The sequence below is a fragment of the Notamacropus eugenii genome, chromosome 2, assembly GCF_028372415.1.
Source record: "Notamacropus eugenii isolate mMacEug1 chromosome 2, mMacEug1.pri_v2, whole genome shotgun sequence".
Taxonomy (NCBI): domain Eukaryota; kingdom Metazoa; phylum Chordata; class Mammalia; order Diprotodontia; family Macropodidae; genus Notamacropus; species Notamacropus eugenii.
Window position 1 is genome coordinate 434,557,547 of NC_092873.1, and position 24,234 is coordinate 434,581,780.

At 44.6% G+C, this 24,234-nt stretch overlaps 1 protein-coding gene across 3 annotated transcripts in view; it reads right to left on the minus strand.

Annotated features, from left to right (window-relative positions):
- Positions 1-22,536, minus strand: part of CNTN2 (contactin 2) — a 33,621-nt gene extending 11,085 nt beyond the window's left edge. For 2 of the 3 annotated variants that reach the window (XM_072648068.1, XM_072648067.1), the window contains exons 1-17: positions 22,338-22,536; positions 21,652-21,795; positions 14,465-14,609; positions 14,072-14,247; positions 12,983-13,078; positions 11,319-11,528; positions 10,680-10,779; positions 9,764-9,939; positions 8,769-8,905; positions 8,056-8,185; positions 7,042-7,192; positions 6,695-6,822; positions 6,079-6,254; positions 5,091-5,211; positions 4,451-4,609; positions 3,207-3,356; positions 199-269 (exon numbers count right to left, since the gene is read on the minus strand). In XM_072648068.1, coding sequence (XP_072504169.1) covers positions 199-269; positions 3,207-3,356; positions 4,451-4,609; positions 5,091-5,211; positions 6,079-6,254; positions 6,695-6,822; positions 7,042-7,192; positions 8,056-8,185; positions 8,769-8,905; positions 9,764-9,939; positions 10,680-10,779; positions 11,319-11,528; positions 12,983-13,078; positions 14,072-14,247; positions 14,465-14,609; positions 21,652-21,706 — 2,181 coding nt within the window. In that variant the 5' untranslated portion in view covers positions 21,707-21,795; positions 22,338-22,536. Of the gene's footprint in view, positions 1-198; positions 270-3,206; positions 3,357-4,450; positions 4,610-5,090; positions 5,212-6,078; positions 6,255-6,694; positions 6,823-7,041; positions 7,193-8,055; positions 8,186-8,768; positions 8,906-9,763; positions 9,940-10,679; positions 10,780-11,318; positions 11,529-12,982; positions 13,079-14,071; positions 14,248-14,464; positions 14,680-21,651; positions 21,796-22,337 lie in introns of all 3 variants that reach the window. The other variant, XM_072648069.1, reaches the window with a different exon arrangement.
- Between the last annotated feature and the right edge of the window lie 1,698 nt (positions 22,537-24,234).

Genomic DNA, 24,234 nt, shown 5'->3' on the forward strand with positions numbered 1-24,234 from the left:
AGATCTAGGTTTAAATCTACATGAGATACTAACTGTGTGACTCACACAGCAAGTTATTCAACCTTTGTCTACCTCAGTTTAACCATTTGTAAAATAATAGAGGGGTAGACTCAATGACCTCTACGGTCCCTTCTAGCTCTAAAACTATAACTTATGAGAAGGACTTATTCCTAAAGCCAAGGTCTCTCTCCTGCTTACCGTCCAGTTGATAATGAGCTCACCAGGGGCACCACCTCCTCCACTGAGTCCTGAGGGTGCTACTGTGGGAGCTATAGGGAACATTAAAAGACATAGATGTGACCAGTTAATAACACACCGTTGGGACCTGAAGATGCTAGCATGGACCTTAAAAGATACAGACATGATCTGTAAGTAGCACACCACTTTCTGAATAGCTATGTTGTGAGGAAATTGTATAGAGATCTTACAGCTCTACAGCTAGGTCAACCACTATTATTAGTGGGCAAAGAGGGGGACAAAGGGTCTCTACCTGAGCCCCCTAGGATCCAGCTGGACAGATTCTTTGTCTTCTCCTAAGTAGTGAGGGCCAACTAGGATTACCTCTAAGGTAACTAAGAAGAAAGAATAACCTAAATAGTTGTTAAGTTAAACAAACAAAACCTATTTAGTTTTGGTCCTAGAGTACATTATAATTATTTTTCTCTTGACAGTCACTTTCCATTCCTCATCCTCTTCTGCTTGGGCCAATGGATTTTTATGGGTATCTTTTGTTTTTACATCACATACATTTCTCAGTACTTCCCTTTCCTTCCCCTCCCAGAGTCATCTCTTATAAGTATATAAGGTGGGGGGAGGGGGGGCGCTGACTGAGTACATCAATAAAGTCATTCCACCCCATCCAGTGTCGGAATTTGTTTTGCTAGACAATGCATATTTATTACAAGTATTTCATTTTTATTTTATTTTTCAAAGGTGGGGAGAGTGGGATGGAGAGAACGTTGATTTTTGTAAGTTGAAAAATTTAATTAAAAAAAGAAAAAAAACCCGTTCCCCCAGGGTTAACCTCAGAGCACCTGGACTCTAGCCTCTGGCCTACCTCCAGTAGTAATGGTGCATAAAAAAGACTCACAAAGAGAACAGGGGAAAGTTGAACAAAACTAATCAACACAATGGAGAAAGTTTGCTTTCCATGTAGTGTTATATACTGCCAGCCCCACCCCCCCACCTCAAAAAAGAAGGGAGGGCATTTTCTTCCCCACATTCTCTATGTTGATTTTAAAAGAGACTAAATTTCTCGAGCTCATCTAACCTAACTGGCAATAGAGTGCAGGGGCAGACAGATGCACATAAAAGACTCTATGATTTTGGCATCTGAGTAAAGGATGAATTGGAAGGGAGAGAGACTAGAAGCAGGGAAACCAACTAGAGTCTACTGAAAGAGGGCAGGTGAGAGTTAATAATGAGGACCTGAACTAGTGTGGTAACTGTATGGGTGGTAAAGAGAAGTGAGTAGATTTGAGAGGTGTGGTAAAGATAGAAGCAAAAACACTTGATGGTTGATTGCATATGTTGGGTGAAGGAAGAGAGAGGAGTTGAGCTGACACCTAGGTTACAGAGGTAGCCTGATGAAGGTAGAGTGGCAACATAGGATAGGTTGGAGTAGCCCAGGTCTAAAATGTTTCTACAGATAAACCACCAAGTGGAGGATGGACCTTATAGGGAAAGCTGGTACAGGTGCCAGGAGGAAAGGTGAATGAAGCCTGTGAAATCAAATTGTGAAGGATATGGAATGGGGGTGCACCAACTGGCTCACCAAATCCTGGACCACCTCCTCAAAGCCTCAAAGCAGTCAATTAAGGACCAGTGAAAGGAAGTCTTGCTTCCAAAAGATGGTGACTGAAAATGGTGGTACAACATCAAATGGAAAGTTGTTTCAAAATGCAGAGAGAACCACACAATTTCCGAGGTAGAAACAACCTTAGTGGCCATTTGGTCCAATCTGTATATATAAATCAAGATCCCCTCATAGCATATGCCCCCAAAGGGATCACTCCAGTCAGAGGGAGTCCAGTAACCCCCAAGCCAGCTTATTCTCCCTTTGGATAGCTCCAATTTTTATGAAGATCTATCTTACAAGAAGCAAAACTTTGCCTCTTTGCCACTGAATGGAATTTGAGAGTTAGAAGGGATCTTGGCAGTCATCTGGCCCAACCCAAACACAAAAGCAATGTCTAATGTAACCTATACAACATGTAGTCATCCAGCCTCTACCCATTTGTTCTAATTCTGTCCTATGGGGCCACAAAAACAAGTTGACTCTTCTACTTGAGAGCCCTTCAAAAACTTGAAAATAGGTATGTTTTTGTTTCTGTACACACACACACACACACACACACACACACACACTATTTTGAGTATTGCTCATATTTTAGGAAAGACAGAGATAGGGAGACATGGCAGCTATTTTCAAGCATCCAAAGGGCCATGACATGAAACAGTAATATGATAACAATACTTAGCATTTCCATAGCGATCTGCAAAGTGCTTCACAAACATTATTGCGTTTGGAAGGAAGATTGTTCTTGTTTTGAATAATTAAGAGTTAAGAGTGGAACTGGCAGTGGGGCAGATTTCTATGACGTAAAAAAAAACTTGAGAGAGTAAAGTACAATAAAGAAAAACTCCTCAATGATTAGAATCATCTTGGATGGAGGATGGATTTCCCATGACTGGAGGTCTTTCAAACAGAGATGGAATGACAACTTGTCTAGAGGATGAAGAGGGAATTCTTCCTGAGCTAGGCGCTCCCTTCTAGTGTTGAGATTCTATGACTCTGATTCCCTCTCTGAATGTAGTTGGTGAGGAGTGGTGATGGTCATGGAGGGGATGGTATGATTCTTCATCAAAACATCCTTCTGGACATGAGCTGTTTGAGTGGTGAGAAGTAGGAAAGGGAGATACAGTCTAATCTTCCTCTCCCATCAATTTATTTCAATGTCCCCAGTTCCCACCAATGTTACTTAACCACAGATTCTCAGTGGGAAAGGCCCTCACAGATCATCTAGGTCATCATATCTTTCTACCACCATAGGCAAGCCCTTCAGTGATTTCCTCTTCAAATCAAGAGCCCAAGAGTCCTAACTCTCAGGCCAAGGCTTCTTCCCTCTCACCCCTTCCCCAACTGGAATGCCAGTGTTTCTGTCTCTACCCTCACACTTCTTTCCAGAAAGCTCCAAAGCCCAGACCTGATTCCTTGGTCCGGATTTTACTAGAGGGTCCACTGGGTTCCCCTGTGCCTAGGATGTTGCTGGCAAGGACTCGGAACTCATAGTCCATCCAGGGGGTGAGGCCCAGCACCTGGGCAGTCTCTGCATTCCCCTCAATATTGGCAGGATCTGTAAGGCAAACAAACCGTAACATTCTAGCTACCCACCATTCTCTGAATGTAAGCTAGTGTGCTTTAGTGAGAAGAGCACTGGACACAGAATAAGGAGATTCACCTTCTAGTCTCTGCTTTGGCATGAGTAACAATCAGAATAACATCAATGACTGTGTCAATAAGAATTATATTAATAATTAACATTAATTATTAGTAATAGCTAGGATTTATGTAGTGCTTTAAGATGACCAAAATATTTTACACGTTATCTCATTTGATGAGGGCTGTGTCAATGAGAGGGGGAGGGGGAGGGAGGAGTGACATGATTCAGACGTGAAAATAAAATAGAATTTGAAAAAAATCTGGGAACCTGCTAGTAAATGTTCTACAATCAGCTCTCAAAACAAAAAGTTTTAACCATGACACACTTTTAAGTTTAATCTGTATCGTTAATTTTTTCTTCATCACTTTCTTAAGTCTAGACAATCCACAAAACAATAAATCAAGCCCCAATTTGAAGCATTTGCCAATTTCCGGGTGTAAATGCTCAAACTTGTCAGTTGGCTGTTGAACATTCAACATGGCTCCAGGACACCCAGCTGAACTGATCCTCACAACAACCCTGGGAGGTAGGTTCTATCATTATCTCTATTTTACAAATGAGGAAATTGAGGTGGAGAAGATCTGAGAGTTAGTGACTGAGATGGGATTCAAACTCAGATCTTTCTGATTCCAAGTCTGGTGTTCTATCTACTACACTGTCTAGCCCCCAACTTGCTGTGTGATCTTGGATCTCACTTTCGTCCTCTCTAAAAGGAAGACATTGTAGTAGATGATCTCTAAGGTTTCTTCTGGAACCTTCTTATGGTATACAAGTCTGATCCCCCTATTATACACTAAGCTCCCCAGGACAGAAAGTGTTTTATTTATCTTTGCATCTCCCTAAGCACCTTCTACAAGGCATTGCACATACTAGGTATTCAATGTGTTTGAATGAATGGACTTGGTGAATGCTGGGAGTTGGGATGGGGAGATAGCAGTGGAAAAGGCAACTGGAAGCCCATGTTACCGTGTGATTATCTCAGGTCAGGCTGCCCCAGAGATACTCACTGGTCCGGACCTGCTTCCACTTCCCATCAGGCAGGGATCGAGCTTGAAGGATATACTTGGCGATTGGGCTATGGTTGTCAAAGCCTCGGCTCCAAGTTAGTTGGACAGTAGTGTTGCTGATGTCCCTCACCACCACTCCACCAGGAGGACCTGGGGGACCTGTCATGGAATTGGAGGAGGGTGAGGCTTAAGGATTCACACCCCAGACTGATTCAGCATTCTGTCTTGAAGGAGTGCAATACCTTGATGGGTCATTAGAGGGCACTACTAGGATGCTTTAACAGGTGGTGTTTAGGAAGAAGGAAGCAGGTGGTGTGTGGTTGTATTGTGTAGTAGATACACATGCCAGTCCTAAAACCAAAGCCTAAAAGGGACTTGGAGAGATCCATCCACTACATACAGGATTATAGGCAATTTGTCTCCATAACTCCTTAACAAAGTAGATATAAAAAACTGTGGTCCCTAAAAAGCTAGGATTCACTCCTTTATGGGGCATATAAAGAGCATCAGGAAATACCCTATTCTAAAGGCTCATCAGGGAATTCAGATAAGAATGTATGGAAGGAGGAGTAGAGATGGTGGAATGGGAGTGGCTCTGGAGGATAGGAATCCAGGGATAGCCACATCAAGGGTCAGTCACCTCGGACCAGGAGGGTTGCAGTCTCTGATGTGCTATCTACAACAGTCTGGGCCATACATGTATACTTCCCACCATGGCGCAGCTGGGCATTTAGGATTGTCAGGTCCCCGATGGTTTCCTTCTGCACAGAGGTGAGACAAGGAAAGAATCAAGGTCAGAGGACAGAGTTCAAAAGTGGAGGGAGTTCTGAGCCAGGACAACTGTGCTTGACTTTCAGTCCAGATCCTTAAGTGACCCTGGGAAAAGCTCATGAATCTCTACAGGATTCAGCTTCCCCATTTGCTCAATGGAGAGATTCATACTACCCAGGATAAAATAAAATAACATATAGGAAAATATTTGGGGATGCAGTTGCTTAGAAATAGAGCTATTTTCCGTGTATTTGTTTGTACCATAGGGAGGAGGAGAGGGAAAACATAGTGTTGTGATGCAAAAAATCCCAAACTGTAGATAACCAAAATACACCTAAATATTTTGATTAGTCATTAGACTGCATTGTAAGAATTAGAATGATCTTCCTGTTTCTATTGGTCTAAGATTGTATTAAAAAATGAACCAATGTTGCCCGACACTAGGAAAACAGATCCAGAAGCATGCTGGGTAGTGGGGGGATGTTGTATTTGACACAAAGAATTCAGAGTGTTTCATTCACTTGTAGAGCCTCAAGAGATGGTTTGACCAAGAAAGGAAGGGAGATTATTCATGTAAGGAGAATACTAGAAACTTCCTTTTCTACAGCCCACAACAATCCTGTGAGGAAGGTAATAGAAGTATCATTAACTCCCCCTTTTTTTGTAGGTGAGGAAACTGAAACCAGAAATTTAATGACTTATCCATGTCATGCAGCTACTAGATGTGAGAACCTGGATTTGAATTTAACCAGTCAAGAGACAGAAGGGTGGGATTAACCCTCAAGGGTTAACCTTTCCTTGGTCCCCTGGGCTTTGGAAAGGGGTCATTGAGAATGGCACTTGGCCCTAGGACTCACCGAGCTGGCTCTCCGGTAGTGGCCACCAGATTTATCCAAGTCAATGGGGAAGCCATCTAGGGCCCAGGTGAAGGTGAGGTCCATGGTAGGGTCATGGGAGGCATGGCATTGCAGAGTCAGGTTCTCACCCAGATTGATATCAGCGCTGGATGGTGCCAGGGTGATCTTGGTGGCATCTGATAAGGGGAGTGGAGGAATAGGGGAGCCCAGGCAGAGTGGGGTGAGCACATATCTGGACCAGTATTACTAGGATGGACTGTGAAGAGGGCAGGGTGGGAGTATGCGCCATCAGCCCCAGCAGTGGGACTGAAAGAATTTTGTGAATTGGTATTCCTGCTTCACACAGCTTGGGAAATCAGGGTCTGGACTTGGGAAAGGGTATAAGTGCTCCCATGTCAAACATAACCCCTGGGTCAGCCCCCAAACCAACCTATAAGGACAGAAAACCAAGGATAGAAACTGGAAATAGAAATGGATAGAGAGACCCCCCTATGGTAGCTACCCCAGCTAACACTGGTGCCTTCTAACATTTATTGAACTGAATTGAATTGGTGATCACCATGTTAACAGAGTAGCAGGATTCTCCCTCCTTCATTGTTTTCCTCGCAGTCCCTACCTCGGACAGAGAGGATGCCAGTGCTGTTGGCTTTGCCCATGAAATTCTCTGCAAAGCAGGTGTACTTCCCTTCATCTGACCGACTGATGTTCCGAATTATCAAAGTACCATCTGGGGTAATGGTCACTCTGCATCAGAGAAAGAACGAAGAGGGCTAGAGATTGGCCGCTCTAAGGATATCCCGGGTTTGAAAGGAGGGGGACTTGTTCCTGAGAGCAGGGAGGAGGAAAAAGATAGGGAGAGGCAGAGAAGGAAGAAGAGGTGTAAGGAAGGAGGAAAAAGACAAAGTGGAGAAAGAAGAATTGGGAGGAAGGAAGAGGAAGAGGAATGGTCCTGGAAACTCATACCTGCTACTATTGACCAAGATTTCAGTCCCTTTGCTCCAGAGCACAATGGACTTTGGAGCTGACCTGGGCTGGCAAGGGATGATAACTTCCCCACCTCGGGCAGCTGGGATCAGACGCCTTACTGGATTCAGCCGGAAATCAGGAGCAAAAGCTGAAAAAAAAGAATTCTATGGTAAAATATCATGGTGACACTTACTTAGAGCAGGTAATTCAATTCAATTCTTAATATTAACAAACTTCCTAACTAGAGCTGTCCAAAAGTGGAATGTGCTCTCTTGGGAAGTAATGAGGTCCCTGTCACTAGAGATATTCTAGTTAAAGTTGAATGAGCCCTTGATGGGCATGCTTCTCAGTCAGCCATAGACTGGACAACATGGCCTCTAAAGGAATCCTTGCAAACTCTAAGATTCATGATTTCCAATTCAGTCACTATCCATTGCTATAGGAGAGTTCAAAGAAGAGAGAGATCAGTGTTGCCTTGGGTGGTCAGGAAAGGCTTCAAGCAGGTGATGGGGGTTAGCTGGGTCTTAAAGGGCCTCCTTTATTAGCTGGTATTTGAATAAAAGCAGATTAGAGGATGGGAGATTAGAGGTGAAGACACTGATTGATCAATCTCCTTATAGGCTAGAATTTATAGGGTTCTTAGATGCTAGTGATATTTGCAAAGTTAACAATCCATAAGATTTGTATGATGGGGGGTGAAAATTTCCTTCTTTCCCACACCAGCTATTAAACCAGTTGAAATCTATTTTCTTAACATTCTTATTTTATTCTCCATACCTTATTATTTTTTTTTAAAAAATCCCTCCACTCAGAAGTGGCAGAATTTAGCAAATTATTAGTATTTATATGTATTTAACGAGCCTAATCTACCTTGTGAAATCACAACTCCTGGTGTCCTAGTCCCTGGTGCTACCTGTGCTACTCTAGAAAAGTTATTGAACTTTTTCTTGACTATGAAATCTCCTTTCTCCCTGGGTGGAAGGAGTAAGACCGAGAGGTTGTGGTTTTTACCTTGTACTGCCAATTCAGCACTGGCATAGATGGTGCCATGCTTGTTTTCTGCCACACACTGGTACATGCCAGAGTCCTCCAGGACCAGCTTGGAGAATTTCAGGTCTCCACCAGAAATCTCCACACGGTTCTGGGAAATAGACCAGGATGGGAGAACAAATTCAGGAGTGAAAGAGCCACAAAAGGACTGGGTGTTGAGACACTTACGAAAGTTTAGAACTTTGATGTCAATCATTGGAAGACACATTGGACACTATTTTTAGGTCATTCTGGTTAAGGCTAGACCCTTAAGGAAACAAGGCCTAAGGTTTAGAACCAGAAGGATAATTCAATTCAACCCCTTCATTTTACAGTTGAAGAAACCAAGACCCAGGGAGATAAAGAGAATTACTCAGGTCCATAGAGCTACTTACTGGAAGGTCTAGAGGTAGAACCATAATCTCCAACCTGGGCATCTTTCCACTATACCACAGGACAGACCTCTTTGACCGTGCACTTGCTCATGGCCATTAGCCAGACTGAGGAAGTGGGCAAGTGCTTTTGTGCCAGGAAAACTCTGACGTCAGCAGGACATAAGCTTGATGGTTTCAGCCACTCTGATGGGGTTTAACTCTATCAGCAGATGAGGCTGCCTTGTGTATGTCTCAGGGAGTTATCCTCCATGGTCCCTGCTCTTCAGAGCCAAGCTGCCCACCCACCTCTGGCCATGCTACCTGGGATGACAGGGGATCCCCATTCCGGAGCCACCGAATTGTGGGCCTTGGCTTGCCAGCAGCTGCACAGTTCCAGCGCAGATTGGAGCCAATGTCAGCCTCGGTGTCCGAGATGACCTTGAGCCACTCGGGCTGAGCTGTAGGAGAGAAGAATGAGTGAGATGGTACCTCAAGACAGAGCGAGCTTTGGGGGATAACTTTGGTGCTGTAGTGACCATCCTCGACAGCAGAGGGCACCAATAGCATATTTAGGGATTAAATTGCAACCAGACTGCAGGGGGAAGTAGGTATTTTTAGAGTTGGTATTTAGTAGTTGTATCCATAACAAAAACCATAATTGTAATCCTTGGGATTGGACCTGTGATTTCACTGGTATAAGGAACTGCTTGGTGAGGAAAGTTCTTCCAGGTTAGTACCTTCTCTGAAACTTAAAGTTTATATTATAAACTTACAGAAGTGTCTTGAGCAGGTATTAGGGACATCAGTCAATAGCATCTATTAAACACCTACTATATGCCAGTCACTGTGCTAAGAGCTAGCATTGAGAAGTTAAATGACTTGCCCAGGGTCAAACAGCCAATATGTGTCAGGGTCAGGGTTCGAACTCAGGTGTTCTTGGTTTCAAGGCTGTACTATCCATCCACTGAGCCACACTGCCTCTACAATTGTAATAACAGCTGACATTTATATAGTAGCGTATAATCTGCAAAGCACTATTTACATGCCTTACCTTACAACAATTCTGCAGAGATGCTGCTATTTTCCTGATTTACAGTCCTACTTTTAGTGCTTTGTGGACTCCTTTCTATATTGTATCATCTGATAAGACAAGTCCTGTAATCTGGCCTCTCCTCAAACATGGCCCCACTCCGTATCTCTGAGCACAGAGTACTTCCAGATGAATGGAACCAGTCAGCAGTCTCTCAGATGTAGCTTGATGTCTGAGTTTCCAGAGGAAGGGGCTTCGAGTACAGAGAATGCCCCTGGCCTCTTACCTTGCACAATGATTCGACCTTTGGCAGTGTCCCGGCCTTTGGAGTTCTCTGCTTCACACTCGTAGGTGCCTTCATCCTCGAAGCTGACACTGGGGATCTGCAAGGTGGGTTCTGCAGTGGCCCACTGTGGGGGCAGTGAGTCATCCAGCTTTCTCCACTTGATCCGAGGGACGGGGCTAGTAGGAGGAAGTAGGGTGGGAGGGGGAGAAAATGCCAGGACTAGGAGCTGGACTGAATTAGAGCACAGAACCTTCTCTCCTCCCCTCTGCTCCCAAATCCCTCTACCTCTACTCAGGTCCTCTATAGGACTGGCTTAAGGAACCTGGGACCAAGGGTTGGTGGGAGAGATCCCTTAGGCTAGAGAGATGAGAGGAGAGAGGTACTGAGCCTGGACTGAGGCTCAGGAGAGAACAGGATGCAGGAAGGGGAGGGCAGAGCAAGACACATCTCTTATTCCCCACATCCATCAGGCATAGGAGCCAGAAAGGAAAGGATGATGCATCAGTGCATAAATTGCCTATTTCCTTTCTTCCCCCCTTCCTTCTCTTCTCTCCCCTCTCCTTGATCCTGATCATAGGCAAAAGGTGGGTTTGTGAAGTTTGTCTCCATTGCCACGTTCCAATCCATGTTCAGTCCCCTTCCCCTCCATGGTGTCTCCTATCTCCCTTCCCAACACTACTCCATGCTCAACATATTTTCCTATCCCCGCCTCCTGTCCCTCATCATATTGTCCCTCAGGGCCTTAATCTCTAGCTTTTCAAGGTGACACTAGCTAACTAATCTAGGCTAAGGTGTCACTGAACACTAATGACTTCTAAAAGATGAATGCAAGGAAGAAAGAAGTTATGCTGAATCCTAGGGGCTGGAGGGAGGGGGCTTTGGTCAGCAAACTCCATTCCCCTTTGGCATTACTCACTTCCCAAAAGCAAAGCACTCCAGGGTGACCTGCTGTCCAACCAGTGCATAGGTCTCCAAGGGGAATCTGGCCTTGATGCTGGGTAAAGATGGACGGGAATCTAGAGGGAGGAGCCATGTAAATGAGATGCAAATGAGCCCCTGTACCAACAGCTTTGGATCTCATCAGTGCTTAGAAAGAAACCAGGCTGAAAGGATTGTTTATTATTATTATCATTATCATCAATAATAACTAGAATTTATAAAGGACTTTATGCTGTACTTTTCATATATTATCTCATTTGTTTCTCTGTATGAGGTGGGGAGGGGGCAGTGGAGTGTATTACCTAGTTTAATTCCTAGGCTGGAAGTTAGGTAGATTTCCAGGGGGAGCCAACGACTCTGTTCAGAGAATTTACCTACTCTTTCTGCCTAGGTCTGAATTCTCCCAGAGGGCAGTAGGACATATGTCAAAGATATTTGGAGGAACTTGATCTTTGGGGACTAGCAGAAGAAGGAGGGAGCTGCAGGCAAGGACCAGACCCTGCCAAGGGGATGACTGGGCTGCTTTGGAGAGTCTCTTTTCTATTCTCAGGTTTCTCCCTGCCCCTCCCCCAACCCATCCTCTCTTTCCACATGTTCCAGGTTCCTTGAGTCTGACCTTCTGCAGCCAGGTTGAGTTGGGCAAACTTGCTAAAGACACTCTTGGTTATGAAGTCCATGTGGCTGGTGGCCAGACAGGAGTAGTTGCCCAGGTCAGAGGCATTTGTCCGGGCGATGTACAGGTTTCCCGTTGTCTGGGACACAAAGTGCCGCCCATCAGTTGGGATGAAATTGGGGAACTCATTGAGAAGCCATCGGTAGGACAGACCTGAGTGGGGGAGATAGCAAAGGAGTTGTACCCCCTGATCAGTCCTAAGGGTCCTCTCTCTGGACACACGACATGTAACACCTGGGTTGGGGAGTGAGTTACAAGGAAAGGATTCATTTGGTTACTACTCTTGGGTGCTCAGACCCTCAAAGAGAGATTATACTCAACAATTCAATTCATTTTAACTGTTATAAATACTATGTAACCAGGAGCTGTTCTAGGTGCTGAAAACCATAGTTTCTAGATTTAGATCTGAAAGGACCCTACGGTTCATCTTGTCCCAGACCCTAATTTTTATAGATGAAGGAATTAAAGACCAGAGTAGGAAAGTAACATCCAATTTTGCATAATAAATAACAGACCAGGACTGGAACCTAGCTCTTCTAATGTCAAATCCAGCATTGCTTAATGCTGTTTCCAAAATATAAAACCAAAACAGATCCTGCCCTTAGAACACTCACATGACCAGCATCAGGAACAGTGGGAGCAAAGACACAGTGGTGGGAGACCAACACAGTGTGTATTGGATAATGGTACAAAATAAAGAAAAGGAAGGGGATAAGCATTTATTAAATGTCTACTAAGTGCCAGGCATTCTGCTAGGTGATTTACAGATATTATCTCACTTGACCCTCACAACAATCCTGGGGTGTAGGTGCTATTATTAACCCATTATACAGCTGAGGAAACTGAGACAAACAGAAGTTAAATGACTCTGGTCATCCTGACTCTAGGCCCAGCCTTTATCTATCCACTTCCTGCTACAAATCCTAAGTGGGCAAGTCAGGTTACCGACCAGGTCTCAAGAAGGCTTTTTAGAGGAGGGAGCATTTCATTGCCATGCAAAGAATCTATTCAACAGGCAAAGAAGGAAGCGAGAATGATCTGGGCAGAGGGGACAGCAAGAGCAAAGGCAGAGAGGTGGGAACCACAGTGTGCTAGGTGGTGGAAGTGGTAAGAAAGTGGCCAAGGTTGACTGGAGCATAGAGTTCATGGATGGGAGTAATGAGAGAGAAGGATTGAAGGGTTGGGTGACACCCAATTATGGAAGGTCAGATTATGGAGAAAATGGTGATTGATAATTAGAATAGCCGACATTTATATGCGCTTTTCATATATTGTCTTTTTTGATCCTCACAACAGCCTTATGTACTATTATCCCCATTTTATAGATGAAAAAATAGGTTCAGAGGGGATTAAGGGCCTGAGACAGGATTCAATCCCAGGTTTCCCTAATGTTAAGTCCAGGAATCTATCCCACTGTACCATATCATCGGACACTAGAATTGCAGGTACCTGGAACTACACTTCCAAGGGGAAAGCCTGAGCTTCTACCACCCTTTTCCTCCTCCCCCAACACACTGTCTTTCCAAGGATATCAGTCAGTGCACTGGAATTTCAACAACATATCTGGTTTGTCCTTTGTCTCAGGTCTGAGTGACTGGATGACTCACCTGGGTAATGGGCAGGTGGGTTGCAGGGTAACATCACCCCCCAGCCCTCATGGGTTTTCACAGGATCTCTTTCCTCCTTAGAGAATTCCTGCAAAACTAGAAGGCAACAACAAGGGCTCATTACCATCTTCTACCGGCCCAGACCTCAGGGTCTCTGACTTAGGTCATCAGTCCCTGTCAGTGACCATAAAATGGAAGGCTGTGGGGTACAGTAGAAAAAATACTGCTATTTATTATTTTCAAATAATTATTTATTTCATTAAATACTTCCCAATTGCATGTAAATATTTTTTAACCTTTCATTTTTTAAAAAAAATTTGAGTTCCAAATTCAAGATGCTATTATTTAGAATCAGAGGACTTGGGTAGAACTCCTAGTTCTGTCACCACCTATGTGACAAGGAATATTTTCAGTCCCTCTTTATTATTCCCTTTCATGACTTTTCAGAGAAAAAGATACTAACTTATACTCTTTCCAGGAGATAGACTGACCTCATTCTCCACTAGTTGAGAATTAGTGGAGAAAAGAATGTTCCCTGTGCCTGAAGCTGGTTTAGACTTGAACCCCACTCTGGGTTTCTCACCTACAGGTGGACAGGGGGGAAGGGAGAAGACTTTGCCTAGACTGGGCATCAAAGAGAAGACAATGCTTGCTTAACCCCTAGGATACGATCTTACTTAATAACTGCTAGCTTTTAGATAATACTTTTAAGATTTGCAGATATCTTTACATACATCATCTCATTTTATCCTCATAACAGCCTTATTATAGGTATTATTATTATCCCCATTTTGCAGATGAGGAAACTGAGGCAGAGAGAGATTCATCAACTAGCTCTGAATCATACATCTAGCCTCAAAGCCAAGATTTAAACACAGCTCTTCTGACTCTTAAGTTCAAGTGTTCTATTCCCCTCAAGGTGATATTTTGGGAGTAGCTGACCTTCACTTCATACCCTATAGAAGTGATTCTACCAACAAGTAAGGCTGGTTCTAATGAGCACAACCCACCCCAAAGCAGTGCCATGCCCCAATCCCTTCTCTGACTGCATACAGTCTCCCCCTTCTCCCTAAGACCTACAAGACTTACAGCCAAAGCGGAGCACAGCCTCTCTGCTGACCACAGTGCCCACTGGGTTGGAGGCCAGGCACTGATACACACCAGCATCCCTGGCCTTGGTGGGGTTCATGATGACTAGGTTGCCTCCAACCAGCTGGTAGTGGGGATCCTGCTCCAGTTTCATCTCAGTGCCATTCATTTTCCATCTGTTAATAATGAAGAAGAGAAGGGATGCATGTCTACTTCTGAGCTAGGGTCATTTTGGCACAAGGGAATAGACTGGTTCTGGAGTCATCTCCGAGGGGCTCTGTGACTTGGACTTAGATCAACTCTCACACATGGTTTGGGATTGACTTTAAAGGGAAGAGTGTGTCCATTGCCTGGATCTAACCTTGTCCAAAGCCCAGGAATAGAGTATCTCACCTGTATGTGGCTGGAGGGCTCGCCCGAGCACGGCAAGCCAGGGCTGTCTTCTCTTCTGATGACTCCTCAGGGAACAAGGAGCTGACAGGCTGGTCCTCAAAGACAGGTCCAAAGATGGCAGGAGAGCCCTGGGCTGGATTCCAAGCTGGAAATTTGGAATGGTAATCACAGAGGCTTAGGAATGCAGCCAAAACACTTCTTCAGATGATGCTAACCTGGTTTTGGAGAGGCAGATTTTGGTTACCCCTAAAGAGCAGCTACATAGCAAGTGGAGCCATCTAAAAGGAGAATGAGCTGCCCCAGCATCCCTGGAGACTTTTTATAGAACCTGCTTTACCACTTGTCTGGGATCATAGGATCACTGATCTTGAGTGGCCCTCAGGGACCAACCTGCTCATTCCAAGGATAAGGAAACTGAAATCCAAAGAAGTAAGTGACTTGTCCAAGGTCACGAAGACAATACACATTAAAGGAGGAGCTGAACCCATAGTTTGCATTGTTTCCATTCTAATAAAGATAGCAGGGATTCCTGTTTAGATAGTTTAGGGAAGACATTCTCTGGGATGTGTGTGTGTGAGAGAGAGAGAGAGAGAGAGAGGAGAGAGGAGAGAGAGAGGGAAACAGAGACAGAAGACAGAAAAAGATAGAAGGAGACAGAGTGACAGTATTTGTAAGCAAAGAAGCAGGACTTTGGACTTTGGGTGGGAAGTGAGGGCAGATTTCTGGGCATGAAATGAATTCATCATGTAAACACTAATAATGGCTTAAACACACACATACAAAGAAACCATCTTGCATTTACAAAAGCACTTGAATCCTATAACAACCTGTGGTTTAATAGGATAAGAATTTCCTGATCCTGTTTTACAAATAAGGAAATTGACTAGTTAAGTCAGTCTAGTTAAAGCCTCCCAAATCACACAGCTATCAAGCACTAAAACTCAAGTCATAGTATCACAGAATCTTAGTGTCTGAATGGGCTTCCAAGATTCTCTGTAATCCAAGTATTCCTCTGTAATAGTCACCAGGTGGCCAGCCAGCCTTTGCTAGGAGGGCCCTACACTGAGGGGAAGTCCATTCTGCCTCTGGATGGTTCAAAGTGTTAGCAAGGCTTTCCTTACATCAGATCTGCTTGCCTCTTTGTAGCTTCTACCCATTCCTATTCGTTCCTTCCACCCTGTGGGTTCAAGCAGATTAAATTTAAGCCTTGTTCCATGTGACAGGCCTTCAAAAACTTGATGACTGTCATTGGGTTCCTGTAAATCTTCTCTTTTCTAGTACCAAAAGGACCACAGGATCATGAATAACTACAGACTGAGTTATAACTCTACTAACGCTTAGCTACACGACTATGGACAAATTCAAGTTGAGCCAACAAACACTACTTCGTGAATTTATTGCATTTATTGCAATATGTGCAAAAACCACAAAAAAAAGTTTGAGTCAGGTACTGTGATAGGTTCTGGGGACCTTTAGGTACTGTGATAGGTGCTGGTCCTGGAGTCAGAAAGACTTGAATTCAAATTTGTCCTCAGAGACTAGCTATGTGACTTGGCCAAGCCACTTGTCCTCTGTCTGCCTCAGTTTCCCCAACAGTAAAATGGGGATAATAACCATATATCTACCTCAAAGGACTGTTACGAAGATCAAACTAGATAATATTTATAAAGCACAGTGCCTGGCACATAGTAGGTGCTTGTAAATATTTATGCCTTCTCTTCCTCCTCTCCTGCCCCTTTGACTGTAACAGAGTGCATGGAGCAGGGGAAGATAGGACAGCATACTGTATAGGCTACTGGACTTAGCATTAGGAAGACTCAAATCCTCTCTCGTATACTTTCTAGCTGTGTGATCCTGGGTAAGTCACTTAAGATCTCTGCGCCTTAGCTTTCTTTATTAAACAAGCATATTGGACCTCATGTTCTCTAAGGTTCCATCTGGCTCTAAATCTATGATCTTATGAAAAATACAAAACTAGAAAGGTAGGTAGGAGCCAGTCTTCAATGCTAGGCTGATGATTTTTTGTTTTAAGAATAATTTAATCTCTCTGGGCCTCAGTTTTCTCTTTGCTCAAATTAGAGAGTTGTACTAGGGCAGTCAAAAATAAAATTCACCTAGCCCATAGATTTTTAAAATTCTGGTCATGTTTTGAAGGTGAAGTGGAATGGTGTAGCGAATAGAGATGACCTTAAAACAGCAAACAGGAAGACCTGAGTTCCAATCCTACTCCTAGCACATATTATCTGCGTGACCCTTAGCAAATCACTTATGTCAATCTCCCATAGAATGAAGGGCCACTAAACCCTACTTAAAGATCACTGCTGGCTGCATACTGACTTAGAAAACTACATATGAACATTTTCTGTGTTCTATTATATATTTTTATCTTGTTAAATATTTCCCAATGACATTTTAAAATGGTTCAGGCTACAGAGATAGTGTAGTAACTGTCCGTTTGACACCTTTATCCCAAGGCTTCTCTCTCTCTCTTTAAAAACTTTTTCAAACAGATAAAACCATTTTAAACAGAATGCTCTACAAGCTTGATTCTCCAAAATCACTTACCTTCCTCCTCCCTCCTCTCTCCCACCCCCTAATTTCTCTCTTTTTCTAATGCCACATCCAGTGCTTGTTCTCCTCATGGCCACCAATGGATGGGATATTTGCAAAGTGAGAATCAATTTCCCAGCACTCATAGCTCTGGTCTTCACCTGGATGCAAAGTCAGGAAGACCTGAGTTCTAACCCTGCTTCAGACACTTACTAGCTGTGTGGACCTGGGCAAGTCACTGAATCTTTGTCTCCCTCAGTTTCCTTATCCATAAAATAGGGAGAAAGCTATTGTGAGACTCAAATGAGTTAACAGATGGAAAGTGATTTGTAAGCCTTTAAGAACTGAGAAGCTCTGGAATTGACTCTTTCGAACAGTGGTGCTGGAGAAGACTTTTGAGAGTCTGAGACAGCAATGAGATCAAATCAGTCAATACTTAAAGAACTTAATTCAGGCTATTCATTGGAAGGTCAAACACTGAAGCTGAAGCTTAGATACTTTGGCCACATAATGAGAAGATGGGATTCATTAGATAAGCCTCTGATGGTTAGAAAGATTGAAGGCAAAAGGAAAGGGGGACGGCAGAGGATGAAATGGATAGATGGCGTCGTGGAAACAAGGATCATGAATCTGGACAGACTTTGAGAGACAGTGGAGGACAGAAGGACCTGGCATTCTGTGGTCTATGGCTCACAAACAGTCAGACACGACTGAGCAACAAGAGTTATATAAATGCATCCAAAGCAACTATTATTATTTACTAATTTATTCATAATTTATTAAATGATATTAAAATGATGATAATAAATAATGATAAATTACAGCTAAGAGAAAAGGTTTCTTAGTGGAACTGAGCAGGCAATGTCCTGAGATCAGGGAGGAGCCAGCTCAGAATCCAGGAGTCCCGTCTCTTCTATATCAGGACTCTCTCCTCTCCATATTGTTGTTTGGTTGTTAAGTGGTGTCCGACTCTTCGTGGCCCCCTACTCCGTATTAGTATCTTTCAAAAGTCATCATTTGCCTTTCCAGTCCTTGCTAGTCTCCTGTCACCCTGGGCTGCCTCTCCCCCTGTGTCAAGATCCCTTCTTCCTCCTCCCCCCACCCCACCATCATCAAGGGGAGAGGGGAGGTGGCTCCACTAATTGGCTCCCACCCCTCAGAGCAGCTGGTTTCAATGCTTCCTCGATGACTGATGGGGGAGGGGAGATCCCTATTAACCAATTAATGCTCCCCCCATCCCAGCCCACATCCAGCTGTCAACCCAGCTCCAGGGGTGTGGGGCCAGGCTCCCCACTCTCTTGCAGCTGAGACCTAGCCCTGGTCCCTTGGGGAGGAGGGGGGCAGCTGCTTAGCAGCTCTCAGAAGAAGGAAAGAGCCCCTGAAACTCCCTCCCCCAGCACTTGCTGGGCTGTAGAGCTGGAAGATGTGACTCAATCTCCTGGGCTGGAGAGCACGGCTTAATCCTGAGTTAATGACCGTGGCCCAGGGCAGCGAAGAGGCTGCCCCAGGCCTGAGATGGGAAGGAGTCATGGGGGAAAGGGAAGTCTGTCAGACTGCTGAAAGCGTCCTAGAATAATAACTACACTCAGTCTCTGAGGATCTGTGGGGGGTCAATGGTTATTAATAGGGTTGGGCTGGGCTGGGGGAGGGGAGAGGAAGCTGGAATGCTTCAGTGTTCTCTGTGAAGTACCCTATGTACCTCCTCATGTGAACTCACACATATACAGAATATACTGGCACACACATACATGCACAGAAAATACACATGTACACACATTTGTATAAGCTGTACAATATACTTCCACAGTCACTTGTACACACACTCGTATGTACATAACGTACATAGGACACACGAACATGCATTCATTTTCAAATACTCATGAACAGCATGGATCTACGATTTCGTCAGCATGGCAGCTCCTTTCACCCACTCAGGCAGCTCACAAACCATTTACAAATGAGTAGGTAAATCTTAGAAGAGAGGCTGTGTAGAAAGTAGACAGAGAGAAGACCTCAGCACATGAAGACAAGTTCTGACTCCTCCTGGGTGTGAGCCTGGGCAAGTCACTTAAACTCTCCATGTCCCAGGCAGCTCTCTAAGACTATGAACTGTGGAACAATCGCTCAGTCCTTTCTGGGAATCTTCCATATACCAATGACATCATAGGTCTGGTCCACAAAAAATAGTCTTTGAAAGTGGCCGGGAAGCTGGGTAATGCAGTGGATTGGGCGCTCCTGAACCTGGAGTTAGGAAGATCTGAGTTCAAAAAAAGCTCAGGCACTGATTAGCTGTGTGACCCTGGGGAAGTCGCTTCCCCTCTGTCTACCTCAGTTTCCTCATTTGTAAAATGGGGATAATAGTACAACCTACCTGCCAGGGTGGTTGTGAGGATAAAATGAAATATTTGTGAAAAGCTCTGCCAGTCTTACAAGCTGACTAAAATAAATGTTGGCTCTTAGTATTTTTACTGCATACCCTACACACACACCTTCACACACTTATATGGGCTCACATATATGCAAACTTATACAGTGAAGTTTCAATTAGTACAATTATTACAATATATTATATTTATCTATGCATAGTTATACATTTATATACACATACTTTCCTTCCCACATATATACAGTACATATAAATATACCTACTTACACATTCATATACACCCTTTGTATACATACATACATATCTTTCTACTCATAACATAACTCATAACACACCTGAATGCTCACACATACACGCATACACACAAAGCATGTTCTTCCTAACTGGACAGTCCTGGTGTGGCTTACTTGTTATCTGCTGTGTTCTGCATTGTGCCCCTCCCCATTCCATCCTGTAACTCACTCACAGCTATCCCTGGCAGCCCCCGGCAGGTTTCTACCATACTTATGTATAGATTGGAGCTCTCAGCCTCAACCGCAGTCAATGAAGGCTTCAGGAACGATTGAGGAGGAAACATGAGGAATCCACAGACAAGGAGAAAGTCCTTATTTATGACCTGATCTATATGGGAGATGATGCTGGGAGAGCCCAGGCAGGATTTCCATTCCTCCTCCTCTCCTCCCCCACACAGATCAGAGAAGACAGACAAGACTACTGGAGTTGCCTTCCCTGGTAACACCTAAGGCTGTGAGATCTGGGAATGGCTTAAGGAAACAAGTAAGGATCACATCCTTTCTGTCTCTGGGTCCAATGAGGGTCAATAGAGGCCCTAGCAATGGAGGCATGACCTTGTAGGGGCTAAATACCATTGAGATGCTCATCTCCAAAGCTTTCCTGTTGAACCTCCAGACAGGAGGCAGCCAAGGAACTCAATGATTCTCTCAGGCCCGTCTATCCTGAAAATCTCTTTCTTCCTCGGGGAAGCACCTTCTTCCCAGTTGGATGGAGAGCTCAAGGGCAGGATTTAGAGCCCAGTAACCAGCCCCTATGAACTCCCACCCTAGCTCTTGTGCTAGGAAACAGAGGAAGATGGAGAAGGCAGAGAACTCCTACAGATTTGAGCGTGTCTCCTTCCTTTCCCATTTGACTAACTCTAGTTTCTGAACTTGTCTGGGATATGTAGAAAGGAAATGAGATATTCAGAAAACATGGCAATCAGTTCTCCCCTCTAGGGAAAGGAAGTGGAGGGGTATAGTACAAAATGAAAGAGCCCTAACTGCTGAGATACAAAACCTAGCCTTGGGAGGGATCAGAGATCTCTATCCTAAAGTGGGGGAGGAAGAATTAGGAGATTGGGGGACCACAGGAGTTGAAGAAGTATGTCTCCTACCTCTCTCCTTTCCTTTTTACTGGAGGAGTCCTGGTCCACCTTTACAATGTAGACAAGGACTATCTCTACCCTGAAGGAGAATGAGATTTTATACCATATCTGTTAGGGGTACCTTGACTTAGGTCTCTCAGGAAGGCCTTCCTTATAACTTTACTATGAGGGAACAGAAGGGAAAGCGCCCCAGGAACTGGGGCTTCTCCTTTGGTTTCAGAGACAAGGTACCTTATTTTCTGTCTCATCTCAGAGCAACTTGCCAGCAGAGTTCAGCTTTTAAGACTTTTATGCCACATGGAACCCTCTATACCTATTTTCCTTCCTAGACTCCTTTCCCAGCCTGCTTATAATTCTTACACCGTCTTGAGTTAAAAATTATATCCTCTACAGCTTAGATAGCTCATGCCTCTCACATTTCCATACATTTCCATACTTTCTCCCTAAGGATTAATCAAGATGGGAACATCTGCCCCCACCCCTGGTCTTTTGGATCTCAGAAGCTTTTTGTTTTTGTTTACTTGATCCTGGTCCACTCCTCCCCCAGTCCCCACCCCCAAATAGGGGCACAGTCAATTCTAATGGATGGGAATGGAAATCAGGATGTCTCCATCCTAACCCTTGAAGTGGGTTACTTAACCTCTAAGGTTAAATCACTTAACCTTTCTAGGTTTCAAGCTTCTCATCTACACTATAATAAGGGAGAAAATCCTCAGTCCTTATCTCCTAGAGAAGACAGAAGAACAGATACGATCACAGACAGCAGAAGGCTTTGGAAAGAAAGATGGAAGGGCAAATGTAGACAGCCAATATCATCATTATTGTTATCACTGACAGTATCTTTATCTGAGCAGAGATGAAATCTCTTACCTGAAAAAGAGAGCATGGCTAAGGATGCCATCAGCAGCTGCTCAGGGATCCCCATGGCCAGTGTCACAATGAGGGAGCTGGAGTCTGGAGTGCAGAAAACCTTAGCGGAGGAGAGCAGAGGTGTTGGGACCAGAGGAGGAGGACCTGGGAGAAAGGGGAAAACCAAACAGAGATGAATAATGAGTCAAGGAGCTGCCCTAGCCTTTCCACTCACTGCCTTGTGCCCACGGCCCCTCCTAGCCCCTCTTACTGGTTGAGAATGGGGAATTGGGGAGGGGGTTGGGGAGGGAGAAATAGCTTCATTAATGCTTTCCATTCAAAGCAGGGGGAGAAAGCAGGAATCATAGAAGCACTAAGCCTCTCCGGGAACCCCAGGGGAAAGTGCTTGGGTTATTACCAAGTAGCTCTTTCCTGGACTGAGTGCCTCAGTACAAGTCCCCTGGGTGTCTGGGTCCTCCCCGGCTGTGTCCTTCTCTCCTTCTCTTCCCGTCTCTCCCCTCCCATTCCCCCCTCCCCGTTCTCTCTTCCCTATCTCTCTTTTCCAAGGTAGAGGATGATTACTCTCCTAAATTCCACTGAGTAGCTGTCTGATCATGAAATCTACAGGAGTGGTTCACCTGCAGAGAGGAGGCTCACCCTTCACCCTCTCCTCTGCACCCTTGGGGAGGGGGGGAGGGGATTCACACCTGTGTATAAGTAAAGGGTCCCATTCAGTTGCAGACTTCCTCTGAAACAGTGTCCCAGACCTCAATTATTCCCTAGCACTAAGACCCCATTGGAGAGCTGCATTAAAGCTTTCAGGTCCAAGGTTAATACAGGCTTTGTTTTTCTTGTAGTAGGGATGGGTTGCATCAGACTATTCACATCTTCTCATCCAGGAATCATTCACATCCCCTGACCCAGGTCCTCTTATGACCAACAACAGTAACATTTGTGAGACACCTGCCTCACCTGGCCCCTTATGACTAACAGTGCACATTTGTGAGACAGTTATCTGCAGAGCTAGCTCTCCTGTGACCAGCATCACCTATCTGGGAGATGTCTGCTGGATCTGCTCACAAGGGTAGGGCAGCTAGCTGCCTGAAGCTAAGGATGAGCTTTTGGTGGGCTCCAAGAAGCTAAACTGTCCTCCGCAGAAATCAAACCTGTAACCTCGGTCTCATTTGTACCACTTTCTCACTAGCTGAACAGAGAGAGCCAATGCTGAGCTCAGAGGATCTTGACAGAACCTAGGAAGAGTTTTTGAGGCCAAAGGGGCCTCATTGACAGTAGATACTGAGAGACTGTTTACTGATGATTTTAAATTCTGGGACAGAGGACACATTTCTCAACTGAGCAGCAGAACCTTCTGTCTATAAGCCAGGCTTGGACTTGAACATAATGAAGGGGGAGCCACGGGACTCAACATTCTATTTCCACACCTTTGGAAAGAATCTGGAATCCTAGGAATTAAGGTGACAGCCTTGGGGCCCCCTCCCTCCAGCACTACTCTCTTGAAGAAGCTGCTCTTTCTGATCTGGGCTTTTGGGTTCAGGGAAAGCCTAGGCCATTGAAAATCCACACAAAATCCCATATCGGAATTGTAGCTAATCACAGACCCGATCCTATCTCAGATGTTCTCATGACGAGCATCAGGAACCAGTCTAAGTTTTCCCATCTTCTCTGCCTTGACTGACTGTCTCAGGTGATGCTGATGAGCAAAGAGAAAGCAGTTAGGACCTCAGAGTTGTGGTCCTGGGTCTGCGGTTAATTAGCTCTGTGCCTTGAGCTGGTTTTTTGTTTTTTTTTCCCCAAACTACCCTACACAGTAGTTTCTTCCTCTTAAAATGAGGGAATTGGAAGTTCTCTAAGGTCCTTTCCAGCTCTGCAGCTCTTATGAATTAAGAGCAGGAGGAAGGACAGTAATAGTAAAGCTGACTAGGAAATATTAGACACTGGGTAAATGAGAGAGATTACTGATGGGTCCTGGAGGCTTATTCTACTTAAGGTCAGGTTAGGGAGGTTCCTGAAGAAGAATGCAATTTCAGTGTTTACTTCCAGGAAAATTCCTTTCTTTAGATATTCCTTGGAGGAGGCTCACATTCAATCCCCATTTTTCCAACCCACATAGACTATTCCTCAGCATCTGCAGCCCCAGCTGTGACTTGGGGAAACCTTGGGGGAAGCCTGGGGCTGACAGGAAGGATGTTAAAAGGAAGGGGTCTGGGAGGAACTGAGAAGGAGGCCTGGTGGGGGAGAGCAGATGGGAGCTCCTGTTCCACCTTGTCAATAACCATCCAAGTGTTCCTCCCCCCATTTCCTTCAGTTTGCCAGTAAAGAAATGTCCCTGGCAGGAAGGGAGACAAACATATGTAGCTGAGACCTCTATTTGTCTTTATCAAATTTTCCTGATTCTCTAACAATCCTGAGCTTTGGATTGAATTCCCAAATAATAGTGCTAGAAGGGAGCTTAGGGATCACTTAGTTTAAATCCTTTCATTTTTACAAATGGGGAGACTGAGGCCTGAGGAGGGGGGATAATTTGGCCAAAGTCATCCAGTAAGTTAGCATACTGGAACCCTCAGTCTTTCCTGCCAGCAATCT